Source organism: Pituophis catenifer, unplaced genomic scaffold (assembly GCF_029215685.1).
Source record: "Pituophis catenifer annectens isolate HBS135680 unplaced genomic scaffold, rPitCat1.0.hap2 SCAF_2, whole genome shotgun sequence".
In the NCBI taxonomy this organism is placed as follows: Eukaryota; Metazoa; Chordata; class Lepidosauria; order Squamata; family Colubridae; genus Pituophis; species Pituophis catenifer.
Genome location: NW_027256882.1, coordinates 25,943,940 through 25,961,599, shown reverse-complemented (window position 1 = coordinate 25,961,599; position 17,660 = coordinate 25,943,940). Strand labels below are relative to the sequence as shown.

The window sequence follows — 17,660 nt, the reverse complement described above, 5'->3', positions numbered from 1 at the left end:
AGTGGCAGTGACGGATGTTCGGGCCACTACAATGATCCATAGGTTTCTTGTTAAGTACCCAGATCAAACCCAATAGGTTTTATAGTTGTTAAGGATATTGTTGTGTCACCACCAGAGTCATGGTTCATAAAACAGAGTACCATCAGAAATTTTTACGCACAGAAACGGTTTTGAGAGTAATTGTGAATAACATGCAGACAAACTGGTTTTATATTACTTTACTTTGAGCGTAAAGCGAAATCATAGTCATTTAACAATCCAAGTCTTAGCCATATAAAGTGCAATACAAGATAAATCCAGGGATATAAAATCCTCTTACCAGTTTGTAGAAAAATACAAGGAACAGTCAGGAACAATATAAAACAGTTCAATAAATATCGGGAAACATTAATAAATAACCCATGATCAAACAATGACCATTTAGAGAGATCAAAAATAGTTACAGCATAGTAGCAGGTAAAAAATATTTATTTATTTGTTTGTTTGTTTGTTTGTTTGTTTGTTTGTTTGTTTATTTATTTATTATTTGGACTTGTATGCCGCCCTATCTCCGAAAGGACTCAAGGTGGCTCACAACAATAAAAACAAGCAAAGTAAATGTTAAAAATACCCAATACGATTATAAAAAGATCATTAAAATCCCCTTTAAAATCCCTTCAGTCCAAACCAGCCAGGTGAAATAACCATGTTTTAAAGTCACGGTGGAAAGAGCGGAGGTTAGGGGCCACCCGGAGCTCCAGGGGGAACTGATTCCACAGGGTAGGTGCGCCCACAGAGAAGGCCCGCTCTGTAGGGGTCGCCAGCCGACATTGTCTGGCCGACAGCACCCCAAGGAGACCCTCCCTGTGGGAATGCATCGGGTGATGGGGAGCTGTCGCTGGCCGCAGATGGTCCGCCAGATACCCCGGGCTTAAGCCATGTAGAGCTTAATAGGTAATTATCAGCACCTTGAATCTCACCCGGAGGGCAACTGTTAACCAGTGCAGGTCCCGCAGGAGAGCTGTAACATGAGAGTGTTGGGACACTCCCATTACTACCCACGCGGCCACATTCTGCACCAGCTGAAGTCTCCGAGTGATCTTCACGGGCAGCCCCATGTAGAGAGCATTGAAGTAGTCGATCCGGGAGGTGACGAGCGCATGGGTGACTGTGCGTAGGGCATCACGGTCCAAGTAGGGGCGCAACTGGCGCACCAGACAAATCTGGGCAAATGGTATAGTGTTCTTTCTAACCACACTTAAGCTCTCCTTAAATACATTAGCTGCAGAGCTTATCCAATCAGGATGCAGAATGACTCAGCAATGTTCTTAAAGCAACATAATACATTTACACAATACAAACATACAATGTTGGATTATATATTGCCTGGCCAACTAGCTGGCCAACAACCATTTCCTAACAATAGTGTAAGGAGATTTGGGTCTAAAATGTGTGTGTTTGTTTCCTTGTAGGATTAATCTTTCTGGAGGGTCGTTATGTCCTGGTTGACTCACTATGCAACCTTGTTCACAATCAGTCAACACTAAGGAGAGTGGGGAGCAAAGGCATTGGAATGCAAGGGAGGTTTCAGGGAGGGAAATGAGGAATGCAAGGCAGCCGACTGAAAGCCTGAGATAGACCTGACGTCCAAAAGTCATCGGTTGGTAAACTCCAAGGCAGTCAGATCGTTCCCAAAACAAAATGAATGCAAATGATTGGTGGACAATGGACAGTGGGAAGTCCAGCGGACAAAGGGAAAGTTTACTTATGCTGTTTTCATACAAAAATGATAGAAAACCGTAGAAATGGTGGTGGAGTTTAGGAGAAACCCTCCCATACTACCACCTCTTACAATACTAGACAACACAGTGTCAACAGTAAAGACCTTCAAATTTCTAGGTTCTACCATATCTCAAGACCTAAAATGGACACCTAACATCAAAAACATCATCAAAAAAGCACAACAAAGAATGCGCCAACTCAGAAAGCTCAAACTGCCCAAGGAGCTACTGATCCAGTTCTACAGAGGAATTATTGAATCTGTCATCTGCACCTCTATAACTGTCTGGTTTGGCTCTGCAACCCAACAAGACAGACACAAACTTCAGAGGATAATTAGAACTGCAGAAAAAACAATTGCTACCAACCTGCCTTCCATTGAGGACCTGTATACTGCATGAGTCAAAAAGAGGGCTGCGAAAATATTTACAGACCCCTCACATCCTGGATATAAACTTTCAACTTCTACCCTCAAAAAGACGCTATAGGGCACTGCACCCCAGAACAACTAGACAAAAGAACAGTTTTTTCCCAATGGAGTTTAGTCATAGTTTTTTTCTCTTTCCCTCTGTCTCTCTCTGTGTAGTTAGGGATACTCGAGAGAATGAGAGTGAAAGACCTTTGGTTTATTGATAACCAAAATAAGTAAATAAACCTAATAAAATAATATGAAATTAAGAAAAACGACTTCAGAAAATAACATCAGTTTCTCCTGACAGATAGACAGACAGAGGTGAGATCTGGTTCTAGGACTGGTAGATCATAATACTCGCAAATCATGGCAACTTATGTGGTGAAAGGCCTCTTAATATGCGAGAAACTCATCACATATATCAATGTATCCTGTATGGAAAAATCTTGAGGATGTAGAATCCCTCTCACAAAATAAGCCAGAATGAGGAGAAGCCCATGAAGAGCCTTGATAGTACAGTGGTCTAAGCACCATGTTATTAACACAGCTGCCTGCAATTTACTGCTGGTTCGAATCTCTCCAAGGCTCAAGGTTTACTCAGCCTTCCATCCTTTCTAAGGTAGGTAAATTGAGGACCCAGTTTGTGGGGGCAATAAGCTGACTTTGTATAAAATATACAAAAGAATGAAGGCTATTGCTTAATGCATTGTAAGCTGCCCTGAGTCTCCGGAGAAGGGCGGCATATAAATCAAATTAAAAAAAAAAAAGTGAATGTTCAAAAAACATTCTATGGTCTAACAAGGATTAGGAAAAAGTCTAAATTTGATTTAAATAAACTTAATTAAATATTATTGGTATGGTTATTCATGAGATGTTATTAAATTCTGTTTGGTTGTAAGTGTAAAAATTTAAAATACACAAAACTTTTGATTGTATTGGGGGTGGGGGCTGCTCTTGAGGAAAGGGATTTTTGAGTCTCCACAGAGATTTTCTCAATATTCACAAGATCAGAGGTGGTTTTCAGCCATTAACGAAAGAGGAAAATCTAGAAACTGACGCATGCCGGTTCTAGATAGGCAAAGTTAGAGGGAACCTTCACTTCTTCTCTTAATGCCCATCATCCCACACCCGCACGGAACATGATCTCCTTGCAGGATCCTCAGGCATTGCGCAGAGGATCCTCTAGGGGGCTCCCACGAGAGTCCGATGGAAGAGCCGGGCAGCGCTCTCCCTCCCCCCGCCTTACAAGAGAACTGAGCATGCGCCAGTCTCTTTCCCAAGTCAAGAGAGATGCGTGCTTCCCTAGGCATTTTCCAGCAAAGGCTTGAAAGCTGCTCCGCTCTTTCTACAGCGCCCGAGTGAGCCTTTCAGGCAAGGGAAGAGGCTGCAGGGAAACCTTGGACTTGGAGATCCAGACGTGAGTCTGGGTTCAATGACTGGGTGCGTGTTTGACTTTTCTCAGGCTCGGAGTCGTGGAAAGGGGGTGGAAGAGCCAGTGTCCCATGTTCCCCTGCCGTCCCTGTGCATGCAAGGGCCAGGCAGGGGAGAAAGCAAAGCCCTTCGCTTTGCCTCCAGGGGAAAAAAAAACAGGGTCGCAGAAAAGAGGATTTACAGTCCATTTCGGCGGGAAAAGCCTTGCATGGCGGGAGAGGAGAAGAGGTCGTCTTTGCAAAACAGAGATTTGTGCCTCCACGTCAGTCGTGACTCCTGGACAGTTTCCTGCAAACTTCATGGCTCCGTTTTCCGAAGGGGTTTCCCTCGCCTCCCCCTTCTTAGGCCGAGAGAAGCGAGCGGTCGGAGTCCCTCCTGCTGGGTTTGCACGCAAGGCTTCAACTCCGTGTGTAAGGAGTTGGGTGCAAGGGGTGCAAGGACTCGGAACTGGGTTTCCTGCTTTCCAGCCTTTCCCCACTATCACCAGCTGGCTGTGCCGGCAGTTAAATAAGGTTGCCTGTTGAGATCTTAGCATATCTTCTGGCTTGGTTATATATAGTAAGAAAATAGATATTATACCTTTACAGGGAGGATACATGAGATGTGGGTGTGGCTTACTGATGATGGCTAAGATTTTACGGGGGAGAAAACCCGAATAACCAAAGACCTACATACAAACACCCGCGAAAACCTCATATATATAGTACAAACCTATATATATAGTACAAACAAACAAACAAACTTTATTGTCGTATGTGTATACACAGTATACACATACAACGAAATTCACTTAACACCCAAAGACCAGGTCCAACACACATAATCCCCAAACACACTCCCACCCACCACAATTCCCTACCCCTAAACCACCCAAACATCCACAGAACAGACCAAGTTATACTGTCCAACAGCTCACTGATGGTGGTCCTTTAGTTCATTGTTGATGCAATTATAGCTCTGGGATATCCTGGGATTTATTTACTTATTAAGTGGATTTAGAGAGCCCCTCATGTCAATTGCTGTTTGTGACCTGGAACATTTACGATTTGGATTGTGCAAATGATTGCTCTTAATGATGCACCTATAGAAATGATATTAAAATGTGTATTAAATACTTCACAGGGCTGTTGGGGGGAGGAAATAGTAAGAAGGAGCATTATGTATAATTGCTGTCTAGAGTAATTTATAATAATAATACAGAAGACATAAAAATTAAAATTAAATTTTAATTAAAAATTAGGAAGTAGAAATCAAAAACATCTAAATGTATTTTTCCAATATTTTGATAGAGATCGATATCCTGAAGCAGGGGTGTCAAACTCGTGTCCTCATGTGACCTATCGGGACTTTTCCCTCCTTTGCTAAACCGGGCGTGGCGTGATATATCTGGTCCCTGGGCCGCTAGTTTGACAGTCCTGTCCTGAAGGGTTCTGTTCAATTTTCCCCACATGTAGAGAGATCAAGCTAACTAATAAGATACCCCCCTCGGTCCCCGACATTGGTAGGTTAATCCAAATTTCTTTCTTTTTTTCCCCTTCCCTTTACCCTTCCCTGTTCTCTTTCCTCTCTTGATAAAGATGCTCAATAGTTCAATCAAGAGCCTTGATAGTACAGTGGTCTAAGCACCCTGTTATTAACACAGCTGCCTGCAATTACTGCTGGTTCGAATCTCTCCAAGGCTCAAGGTTGACTCAGCCTTCCATCCTTTCTAAGGTAGGTGAAATGAGGACCCAGTTTGTGGGGGCAATAAGCTGACTTTGTATAAATATACAAAAGTATGAAGGCTATTGCTTAATGCATTGTAAGCCGCCCTGAGTCTCCGGAGAAGGGCGGCATATAAATCAAATTTAAAAAAAAAAAAAAATTCATCACCCTAGTAAACACCCTGAATTATTTGTTTTCCATTTCAGATATGTAAACTGGAAATATATTCCGGTTCTTCTGGAATCTTAAGTATCTTGTCTGAGAAGAGAGCTGAATGGCCTTGGAAAATTTGGCCAGACCTCTTGTGAACAGAAAGACCTGTGGAGATCCATGGGTGCATTTTGGAGCTTTATTAGAGACCAGAGAAAAGATGGAGGGACAACACCCAGCAGATGCAGAAATTAGAAAAGGCCCTCCAGCTGCTCAGCCTTGGAGCTGTGGGAAGAATGGGGCAGGTCCTGGGCAGAAGAGTCACGAAGAGGCATCCAATAGTTCAGAGGTCCAATGTTGTCACTTCACAAAAGTGCAGTTTCTGGAGGGGAGCCGTCCGCGAGATGTTTGCACTCAGCTTCACTACCTTTGCTGTCAGTGGCTGCAACCAGAAAAACACACCAAGGCTCAGATGCTGGACCTGGTGCTCCTGGAACAATTCCTGGCTGTCCTTTCCCCAGAGGTGGCGAAATGGGTGCGGGAGTGTGGAGCAGAGACCAGTTCCCAGGCAGTGTCCCTGGCTGAAGGATTTTTGCTGACTCAGGAGGAGGAAAACATGCAGGAAGAGTTGCAGGTGGGAAAATGGCAGCTCTAAAGAGGAGCTCTCTGAATTTGTCAATTTCTCCCTGGCAGAATTTTCTGGGATTATTAATTCCTAAGGGCATCTGTTCTATTCTTCCAGAGGATGTATTTGGAGCAATTCTTTCATTCTGTTTCAGTAATGGACATTGGGGTCTGCTAGTTTGAAGGTGCAGTATGATAATTCATTTCTATCTCTGTGCTCTTCCTTTGTTTCTCTTAACACATCATGTCCAGAAATCCATGGAAACTGTGACTGAGTATCCCAAGGAGGGGAAAGATTCATTCAAATCTTCTCAAGAGCTGCTCTTCAGGGAGAACTTACAGAAAGATCAAAGTCAAGACTCTACGGAAGGTAAGAAAGGCTCTTTCTCTGTAAGGTGAGATTTTAACATTTAACTGATTCTTTCACTCCAGTTTATTGGAGTGTCTCTCTTTAACAAATCTGCTTCCAGTATTTTTCTCTTTCTCACAGAGAGTAGAAAGCTGTCCTTGGAGTTTTTAGAATCACCTCTTTCTGATGAAGTTGAAGGATTAGCTGAACCACTACTTCAGGTAAGGAGAAATAAGATCGGAAAAGGTCCATAAATCTTGGATGGATTTCATTTTGTTCTAGAGTTCAATGTATAAAATTGCTGTTTCTAAGGAATACGAATTTGACATCAAGTCATTGAACATTCACACTCACCTTAGCTTACCCTCTCCCTTCTGAGGGGATCCTTTGTGAGATGCCTTTTCCACCTCTCCTTCTTCACCATCAGATTTCATTGACCAGACTGTTGTCAGCATTGGAGCTCTTCCTTCTGTCTCCCAGGGTTGTTCACACACACCATTATAAAGAAAATAGTCTTTTTTGCCTTTTGAAAAGCATCTTTGGGACTACTCAAATTCTTAGTCTGGTGATTAAGAATCTCCATAGACATATAGAGTTCTATTACAAGCTCTTTCAACTTCTTCATGAAGGTGTGGAGTTGGGGTATGTTGGTTCCACAGTGTATAAAATGAGCCATTGGAAAACATGTCAGCTGGGTTTTGCCAGTATTTTACTGTACCCATCCTAGGAAGAATGGGAGTCACTGATAAGGAGTGGATTGAAGACTTTAGATTGAATATTTTAGTTGGTTATACCGTAAGGCATTCCAAACACTTCCAGGTTGATCAAACATGATTTAGTTGTGCCATCAGCCAAAAGCGGTTAGACCTTATTCTTAATTTTGCAGAGGATACCCATTTTGTTCACTAGGTCTCTTTCCTAGAATTGGTGGAATAAAATAATCCCATTATTCTTGGGATTATCTGTTAATAAGGAAACTTGTGTCCTTGTTCAGGGTGTTGTGTCTTTTGAGGAAGTGGCTGTGTATTTCTCCAAGGAGGAGTGGTCTCAACTGGATGCTGACCAAAAGGCGCTCCACGGAGAAGTCATGCTGGAGAATTCCAGGAATCTCTTTTCGCTGGGTAAGAATCCCTTTCTGTGCTCAGGAATGTAGAGAAGGGCTTGAATGTTATTTCTGGGGAAAAAATCATTTATTTACAGTGCATTCAGAAAGTATTCAGATCCCCTTCACTTTTTTCTATTTTGTTATGCTGTAGCATGATTCTACAGTTGTGGAAATGAGTTATGTATTTTATGAACAGAAAGCATTTTTTAAAAAAACATACAATTTCTTGTACGTAATAAGGGAGACTATAGATTTCCAATTTTTCTTTGAATAAATTTCCTTCTTCCATAAAATCAGTTTGGTCAAATGGTTAAAACTCCAGGCTAGAAATTGGGTGACTGTAAGTTGTAGTTCTCCCTTAAGCATGAATGCTGACTGGGTGACTTTGGGCCAAACTCTCTCAGCTCAACCCATGTCATAGGGTTGTTGTAGGGAAAACAGCAGAAAGAGGGAATATCGGAGATGTCCACTGCCCTTATTATTTGCAATAAAATGAAGGATATAGAGTGCATTCAGAAAGTATTCAGATCCCCTTCACTTTTGTCAATTTTGTTATGCTGCAGGCTGATTCTACAGTTGTTGAAATTCATTTTTTTCTCATTTATCTACACTCAGTACCCGAAAATGACAAAATGAAAACAGAATTTTAGAAATGTCTGTAAATTTGTTAAAAAGTAAAAACTGAAATATTCATTGGCATCAATATTCAGACCCTTTCAGTCAGTACTTTGTTGAAGCACCTTTGGCAGCAATGGAAGCCTCCAGTTTTTTTGGGTACGACACCACAAGCTTTACGCACCTGGATTGGGGGATTTTCTGCCATTCTTCCTTGCAAATCCTCTCAGGCTCAGTCAGATTGGATGGCAACCGTCCTTGGAGAGCCATTTTCAGATTCCTCCAGAGATTCCTTCAGAGATTCCTAAATAAGGTTGAAGTCATGGCTCTGGCTGGGCCACTCTAGGACATTCACAGAGTGTGTTTTGGCTGTTTGCATAGTATGGTTGTCATGTAGGAAAATGAATCTTTAGCCCATTTTCTGGTCCTGAGCGCTATGTTGTACAGCTTTCCATCACCCCTGACCAGTCTCCCAGTTTCTGCTGCTGAAAAACACTCCCACAGCATGATACTGCCACCATCATGCTTCACTATTGGGATAGCATTGGGCAGGTGATGAGTGGTTTCCTCCAGACATAATGTTTAGAATTGAGGTCATGTTCAGTCTTGGTTACATCAGACCAGAGAATCTTACTTATTTTAGTCTCGGAGTCCTTCAGGTGCATTTTTGAAACTCCAAGTAGGCTTTCATGTGTTGTGCACTGAGAAAAGGCATCCGTCTAGCCACTCTGCCTTAAAGCCCAGATCAGTGGAGGGCTGTACTGATGGTTGTCTCCAACCAGGATCTAATTTGAGAATTATGGAGTCCACTTATTTTTATTTTTATTTATTTATTTTTAAATTTGTATACCGCCCTTTCCTCTGAGGACTCAGGGCGGTGAACAGCCAAGTAAAAGCATAAACTACAAACATTAAAATACAATTAAAAAGATATATATAAATTTGGCCCCATGATTAAAAACAATAACAAACAATTAAAGCTCTTAGGAACCTTCAGTGCAGCAGAAAGTTTATGGTAGCCTTCCCTAGATCTCTTCCTTCGAAGTATTCCTTTCTCTGAGCTCTGCAGGCAGTTGCTTTGACCTCATGGCTTTTGGTCTGCTATTGTATGCATTCTCAGCTGTGAGGCCATTTATGGAGAGCTGTGTGCCTTTCTGAATCTCGTCCAATCAATTGAATTGACCACAATCAAGGCATAGAAACATGTCAGCAACAATCACAAGAAATGGGAGGCACCTGAGCTATATTTCAAGCATTGCAAAGAGTCTGAATACTTACATTAATGTGATATTTCAGTTCTTTTTAAGAAACTTAGACATTTCTAAAATTCTGTTTTCACTTTGTCATCATGAGGTACTTAGTGTAGATTAATGAGGAAAAAATAAATTTCTACTATTATAGAATCAAGCTACAGCATAATAAAATTAACAAAAGTGAAGGGAGCCTGAATACATTCTGAATGCACTGTATATACATCCTTTATTTTTTAAAAATAATATAGGCAGTGGACATACCCCAATATTCCTTCCTCCTGCTGTTTTCCCTGGGAAAAAAAATCCTGTGAAATGGGTTGAGCTGAGAGAGATTGGCCCAAAGCCACCCAGCCAGCATTCATGTCTAAGACAAAACTAGTACTCAGAGTCCCCCAGTTTCTAGCCTGGTGTCTTAACCATTTGACCAAATTGACATGGAAGAAGGAAATTTATTGAAAGGAAAATTGGAAAACTGCATAGCCTGGCTTTGTACATAAAGAAAATTGGTATTTTTTAAATGCTTTCTGCTCATAAACCATAATACTAATTTCACAGAAGATATTAGCAAGAATCTGAGGAAGAGGCAGAATGTACTGATGGTGTGGCCTCTCTTGAGCCAGGTTCTGCCTACCAAGATTCGGTATTTCCTCCTGAACCTGGTACCGTACTTTTTGGAATATGAGACGTACCTCCCATCCCAAAAGAAGGTGGAAATGTTGGTGCGTCTTATACACCAATTACAGCCATTTTTGGCCTACAGAAACCCCGCCCCGCGCGTCCCTAAAAAGGGGGCTGTTTTTAGAAAAAACGGGACATGGAGATGGTTTGGGAGGCCTGCAGAGTGTTCCTCGGGGCCGGGAAGGGCAAAAACCTTTTTTCCCTTGTTTACCTCTTGGTGCGCCTTATACTCTGATGCATCTTATAGTCCGAAAAATACAGTAACTAGGTTCCTGATAGGCCTGAGCTACTATAACCAAGACTGGATGAGCCCCGAGACGAATGTTCCCTTCTTAGAGATATGCCCACTTGTGTACCAAGTTTGCATTAGTCTTAAGTTGAGGGTGGGGAGCTATTGCCATCCAGAAATTCCCTTTGACTTTCAAAGATTCTGCTCTGCAGACAAATGGAGATGAGACTTTTATTGAAGTTGGGAGGCGCTGGGTATATTGCTGCCCCAGCATGCAACAGTGTCCAATGCACTTTGGTAGGTTGTGAAACAATGGAATTATTTATTTATTTATTTATTTATTTATTTATTTATTTATTTATTTAATGAGATTTATATGCCGCCCTATCTCCAGCCGGACTCAGGGCGGCTCACAACAGTAAAAAAACATCTAATGAAAAAGTTAAAAAGAAATTAAATCCAAATCTCATAATTTAACAGTTAAAAGTGCAATTAAGACTAACAAGTTAAAAATTAAAAATTAAAACTGGGTCAACGATTAGTTCAGGGTTGTGATCCAATCCTATTGGAATGAAAATGTACAGTTTTCTTTTTTCTTTTCCAAGGCTTTAATGGGCAAGAGAATAAGAATTGCAATGAGGAATGCCAAGCGATCCATTCAAAAGCGGGGAAAAGGAAATTTGTAGATCAGATGCAACCAAAAAGGGATGAAACAAAACAATCACAAAGTGGAATTAAAAAAAGTCTTTCTCAGGTCAGAGGGCTTCCTAACCATACAGTGATCGATATGGGAGAAAGACCATATAAAACCATGGAGTGTGGAAAGAGGTTTAATAAATCCAATCATCTCATTTCTCATGAAAAGACACATTCAGAAGAGAAACGATTTACCTGCATGGAGTGTGGAAAGACCTTCAGTTATAATCACTATCTTAAAAGACATCAAAGGATCCACACAGGAAAAAGACCTTATAAATGCATGGAGTGTGGAAAGACCTTTATTCGTAACAGTGATCTTAATATCCACAAGCGGATCCATACAGGAGAGAAGCCGTATCAATGCATGGAGTGTGATGAGACCTTCTGTTATTCTAAGACTCTTAGAATCCATCAGAGGAATCACAGAGGAGAAAGTCCTTATAAATGCATGGAGTGTGAAAAAACCTTTACTAGTAGCAGTAGTCTGAAATCCCACAATTTGATCCACACAGGAGAGAAGCCATATCATTGCATGGAGTGTGGAAAGAGTTTTAGGAAGAGTGGTAATCTTAATACCCACCAGAGGATCCACACAGGAGAAAGACCTTATAAATGTGCGGAATGTGGAAAGGCCTTTAGGTGGAGTAATGCTCTTGACTCCCATAAAAGGATCCACACAGGAGAGAAACCATATCCCTGCATGGAGTGTGGAAAGAGTTTTAGATTTAGTAGTCATCTTAATACCCACAAGCGGATCCACACAGGAGAAAGACCTTATAAATGCATGGAGTGTGGAAAGAGCTTTGCTCGTAGTAATGGTCTTAATTCCCACAAGAGGAGCCACACAAAAGATGTTTGCAGTGTGGAGAGGGCTTTAGAAAGTTATGATCTCAATTCCCATAAAAGGATCCATACTGAAGAAAAAAAAAAAACCATATGAATGCATGGAGTAAGGAAAGAGTTTTGCAAGGAGTAACAGTTTACTTGCCATAGAAGCATCCACACATGGGAGAAACCATATCAATAAAGAAATTGTGGAAAGAGCTTCACTAAAAATCCAGGTAGTTCTCGCTTTATGACTGGAATTGAACCCAAACTTTCTGTTGCTAAGCGAGACAGTTAATAAGTGCATTTTGCGCCATTTGATGACTTTTCTTTCCACATTTGTTAAGTGACTCACTATAGTTGTTAAGTTAGTAACACTGTTGTGAAATGAATCTGGCTTCCCCATTAGATTTGCTTGTCAGAAGCTCACAAAAGGTGACTCTGCATGATCCAGGGACTCTGCAGCTGTCATGAATCTGTTGCCAAGAATCTGAAATTTGATCAGGTGACCTTGGGGATGTTGTAACGGTCATAAGTGTGAATAATGGTCCTAAGTCACTTTTTTCAGTGCTTCTGTAACTTTGAACAATCAGTAAATGAACTGTAGTAAATCGACAACTACCTATAGTTGTCTAAAATCTCCTACAAGTACAGTACCATTTGAGTAATAATTCAAATAAATTGTTTACCTTCTTAGATATGCATTCATAAATTGCCTTTCTAGTGCAAACCAGAACACGGTGAATCCCTAATCCTGCTTGGGGTTTTTGCCAAGTCCAAATACTCAAAGGTCTTCTCTGCATGTAGAAATATTCCTGGTTGCTTTTCATTATATTTTTCCTGATATTCCAAAATATCAAACACAATTATCATGTTATTCTTCAAGTATCTTTTAGATTAGAAAAACAAACAAACCACAACTTTATTAGAGGTTATCTGATACTTTTTGTTGTTGCTTCAATACCTCTGTTGGGCTAAGTATCAGGGCTGAGCCCCTTCTCTGGCTCTTCTGCCTTTCCCATCCCTTCTTGTCTGAGGAAGGCTCAAGTGAGAGGTATGATTTCTGCATCTAGATTGTTGGCTGTTGTTTGTAAAGTCTTTCAGTTTGTGGGGGGCCATATTTCTGTTCCTTTAGCAGCTAAGGTTTGTTTTCATACACAGTAATTACTCAATGAGCCACTTGAGTCTGAGCCGATCCCACCATTGACCCCAATTTGTCATAGGATTTTTTTGAACCAGGGGTCACCAACCCCCCGGGCCCTGGCCTATTCAGAACTAGGCTGCAGAAGCGGTGAGTTGGCCATATGCGTGTAGCTTCACTTCCACAAGTAGCAGGCTCGCGTGGAAACCTCTACATGTGTGAGTGGGTGTGTGAGCCAGACATTTCCAAAAATGAATTGAGTTCAAAAAGTCATCAAAAGTACTGGATTTTAGACAGTTTTAAGTTTTCTGTCTCCTTATAGAGGTTGAGGAGATGTTTTATTTTTTTAAAAATATCCAAGGTACAAGAGAGAAAGATGCAATGTGCAAGTTCTTTCTCTGTATGTTTTCTTATACTAGATCCGTGATGGCGAACCTATGGCATGCGTACCACAGGTGGCACGTGGAGCCATATCTGCGGGCATGCGAGCCGTTGCCCTAGCTCAGCTCCCCAGCTAATTTTCAGCTAGCCCCACCCACACTGTCCCTCCCTCCCAGGAGTCTCCACTCAGCCCGTTTTGGATGCCAGGTGAGTACAGAGGCTCTGGGAGGGCATTTTTGGCCTCCAGAAGACCTCCGGGGAAGTGGGGGAGGCCGTTTTTGCCCTTCCTAGGCTCCAAGAAAGCTTCTGGAGCCTGTGGAGGGCAAAAACCGGGCCTGCTGGGCCCACTGGAAGTCAGGAAATGGACCATGTCCAGCCTCCGGAGGGCCTCTAGGGGGCAGGGGAGTCTGTTTTCGCCCTCCCCAGGCTCCAAGAAAGCCTCTGGAGCCTGGGGAGGGTGAAAAAGGGGAACTACCAGAAGTCGAAATGGGCTTCAGGGAGGCCTGCTAGGCCCAAAACGGGGCATGGGGGAGGGTCGCACACGAAAGCACAGTGGGGGTGGGGCACGGGGGGAGCACTGAATTATGGGTGTGGGCACACACACATGCAACCCCTTTGAGCTCCCCCTGCTTTTGGCACCCGACAGCAAAAAGGTTAGCCATCACGGTACTAGATGTTTAATATATTTATCCTACAGAACAGCTGTTCTCAACCTTTCCAGCTTGGCAGCCTGGTGTGGGGGAGGAAAGGGAATGGTTTTGTGTGGGTGGCAGATGCACATGAGTGTTTATTAGCTCCATTTGCATGAAGCTGGGACCACGAAGAGACCGTTAGATTTCTTGTGCCCCTGGAATGAGCTAGCCATGGACCTAGGCCTGGAATGGTGGCAAAAATGGAGCCCCTCTCTTGATTGGGAAAAAAGTAAGTAGAGAAACCATGTGGCAAGAATTAATGAAAGTTCTCAGAAGCCGCCTCATGCCTTTGGTTATGGAAGGGAAAGCAGAAACTGCTAATAAACTGGAGGGAGGTGATAGCTTAGAGTAGCGGTATCAAATTCCCGGCCCATGGGCTTCATGTGTCACATGATGGCCACGCCCACCCCCGGTTTAGCAAAGGGGAAAAAAGTTGCACTACATCACGTGATAATGTGACGATGTGAGTTTGACACCCCTGGCTTACAGCCACTGATTCCTAAAAAGGATCGCGACTTGGCTGAGGTCTTCAGCTACAAGGAATGTGACACACTCCTGCTTCATCGCCCCACGGACTCTGCAATTGAGATTGTGCCTGGGGCTAAATTGCCAAAACCAAATCCATTCTCGATGACAATGTGCATTCATTCATAAAGATTTCACCAGGGGTTTTATTCCACCGGCCAGTTGAGGATGGTGGTGCCTGTGCTCTTCAAGGAAAAGAAGGATGGGGTTCTTAATGTTATGTGTCGACTATAAAGGGCAGAGCTCTATATGCGTGGAGAATATGTAAAAAGGTAAAGGTTCCACTCGCACATATGTGCTAGTCGTTCCCGACTCTAGGGGGCGGTGCTCATCTCCGTTTCAAAGCCGAAGAGCCAGTGCTGTGCTAAGACGTCTCCATGGTCAGCATGACAAAAATGCCAAAGGCGCATGGAACACTGTTACCTTCCCACCAAAGGTGGTCCCTATTTTTCTACTTGCATTTTTTACGTGCTTTCTCTTTATTGAAAAGTTTTAAAAATTTTTACAAACATTTCCCCTTCCCCCTACCTCCTCCCCTACTTTCACTAAAAACTGCCAATTCAATCGATCAAACGCTTTCTCTGCATCCAAAAATATAAGCACTGCAGGGACTTGGTTGTTCTTCCCCAAATACTCCAGTATATTAACAATTTGTCTTACATTACTTTTCATTTGTCTCCCTTGTATAAATCCAGTTTGATCTTTATGAATCACTTGTTGCATAACTGACATTAGTTTTTTTGCCAAAATTTTTGCAAAGATCTTATAATCTGTATTAAGCAATGATATGGGTCTGTAATTTTTGGGTTGACTATGATCTTGATCTTCTTTCGGAATCAGAGAAATAAAAGCTGTTCTCCAGGATGGTGGCACCTCTCCTCCCTGTTGTATTTTAGCAAATAACTCCTTAAGAGGTTCTACCATTTCTAATTGAAAATTTTTATAATACACTGCTGTCAAACCGTCTGTGCCAGGAGCCTTTCCACTTTTTAATTGTTTAATTGCCAGAAGAATTTCCTCAGTGGTTATTAATACATTCAATCTTTCCCTTTGTTCATCAGTGATTGCAGGAATATTTTCCTTCTGCAAATACCTCTATATCATTACCTTGTATATTATCACCAGCATATAACCTCGTATAAAAATCTAAAAATGCTTTTTTAATCATATTCTGTTGATATACCTCTTTACCTTTATACTCTATTTTTTCTATTGTATGAGATTTTTGTTTTTTCCTTAACATATATGCTAACCACCTGCCTGGTTTATTCGCATTGCAGAAAGTATTATGTTTGGCATATTGCAAGTTCGTTGCAATTGATCTGACATCAACATATTAAACTGCCCTCGCAATATTGTAATGGCTTCTTTTATATTCTTGTCGTCTGGTTTATCCACTAATGCCTGTTCCTTCTTTTTTATTTCCTCTTCCAATTCCCTCCGTTTTTTCCCCTGTCTACGTCTGTAGGAATTATTCAAATTTATTAAGACTCCTCTCATATATGCTTTACTTGCACCCCATACCATTTCCACAAATGAACCCTTATACATATTTAAAACAAAAAATTCTTTCATTAACTTTTTACATTCTATCACATTTGCCTCATATCGAAATAAGTTTTCATTCAGCCTCCAAGATCTCCTAGACCCTTCCCCAAACTCTAATTCCATCCACACCGGATTATGGTCTGTTAAAGTTCTTGGACATATCTTCGTCTTCTTTACCCTGGAAAGAAAATCATTTGTAGTTAATATAAAATCAATTCTTGAAAAAGATTGGTGCCTATCAGAAAAAAATGTAAAATCCTGTTCTTTAAAATTTCGTTCACGTCATATATCTCTCAACTCCATATCATCCATCATGTCAAAAAAAGATTTAGGCAATTTAGCCCGTGTTTGAATATTTGGCAAAAGAGTCTTTTTGTCTTTTTTAGTGTCCAATACACCATTCCAATCACCCATCATTATACATGATTTGTAATCCATTGGTATTAATTTTTTATGCAAAAGTTCATAAAATTTCTCTTGTTGATTAAGTGCATGTATTCCCACTAAAAGTATTTTCTTCCCTTCTATTACTAATTCAATCATTATATATCTTCCTTGTGGATCTGCTTCAATTAATTTAGCCATTAAATCTGTTCTTAGGTATATAACTATGCCATTTTTCTTCTCAGGAGCTGATGCAACAAAATGTTTGCCCAGTCTAGCATTTATTAGGTATTTCTGATCACTTGTTCTAATGTGTGTTTCTTGCAAACAAATTACATCATTTTTAAACTGTTTCAAATAGTGAAATATTTTCTTCCTCTTTTGTGGTGAATTTAAGCCATTAACATTCCAGGTCAAAAATTTATTTGCCATCCTTGGCCCCTGAAAGCTTATGGAGCACCGACTGGAAGTCCTCCTGGAATTTCCTCTTCGGTCTAGCTCCTCCCACAGCTTCCATATTTGTAATTGCAATTTCTTGGGTTATTATCTGACTTTGTTGCTTCTTTAATTCTTGTTCTTTATGTCTGGTTGCTGCTCGAGTTTGTCTTTGATCCTTGGGGTCTTCCATTTTTTCAAATAAATCCAAAAGTTGAACATCCTCTGAAAGTTTTCTACTTGCATTTTTTTCATGCTTTCAAACTGCTAGGTTGGCAGAAGCTGGGACAAGTAACGGGAGCTCACGTTGTTACACGGCACTAGGGATTTGAACTGCTGAACTGCCGGCCTTTCGATCGACAAGCTCAGCATCTTAGCCACTGAGCCACCACATCCCCTATGGAGAATATGTACCCCTCCCATTAATGAAGGATATGTTGGGACGTTTCACAAAGGGGAGAATCTTCACAGAGTTGGACTAGAGCAGGGGTCTTTAACATTAAACACTCAAAGAGCCACTTGTACCCATTTCCCACAGAAAACAAAACACTGGGAGCCACAAAATGTGGCTGTGTGTGGCCAGTTCGACGTCACTCACTCCCCCCCCAGTCACATGACTTCCCCCCCAGCTATGCCTACCTAGGTTTTGTGGCTCCTTGTGTTTTCTATTGGAAATAGATATCTCCCTCTTTGTGTCTCTCCCTCTCTCTCCCACCTCCCTC

At 41.6% G+C, this 17,660-nt stretch overlaps 1 protein-coding gene across 1 annotated transcript in view; it reads left to right on the top strand.

Annotated features, from left to right (window-relative positions):
- The first annotated feature begins 5,559 nt into the window (after window positions 1-5,559).
- Window positions 5,560-17,660, top strand: part of LOC139311932 (zinc finger protein 420-like) — a 53,815-nt gene continuing 41,714 nt past the window's right edge. Inside the window, exons 1-4 of the mRNA XM_070936456.1 lie at window positions 5,560-6,089; window positions 6,332-6,449; window positions 6,570-6,649; window positions 7,423-7,549. Of these exons, the coding sequence (XP_070792557.1) occupies window positions 5,580-6,089; window positions 6,332-6,449; window positions 6,570-6,649; window positions 7,423-7,549 (835 nt within the window). The 5' untranslated portion in view covers window positions 5,560-5,579. The remainder of the gene's footprint in view (window positions 6,090-6,331; window positions 6,450-6,569; window positions 6,650-7,422; window positions 7,550-17,660) is intronic.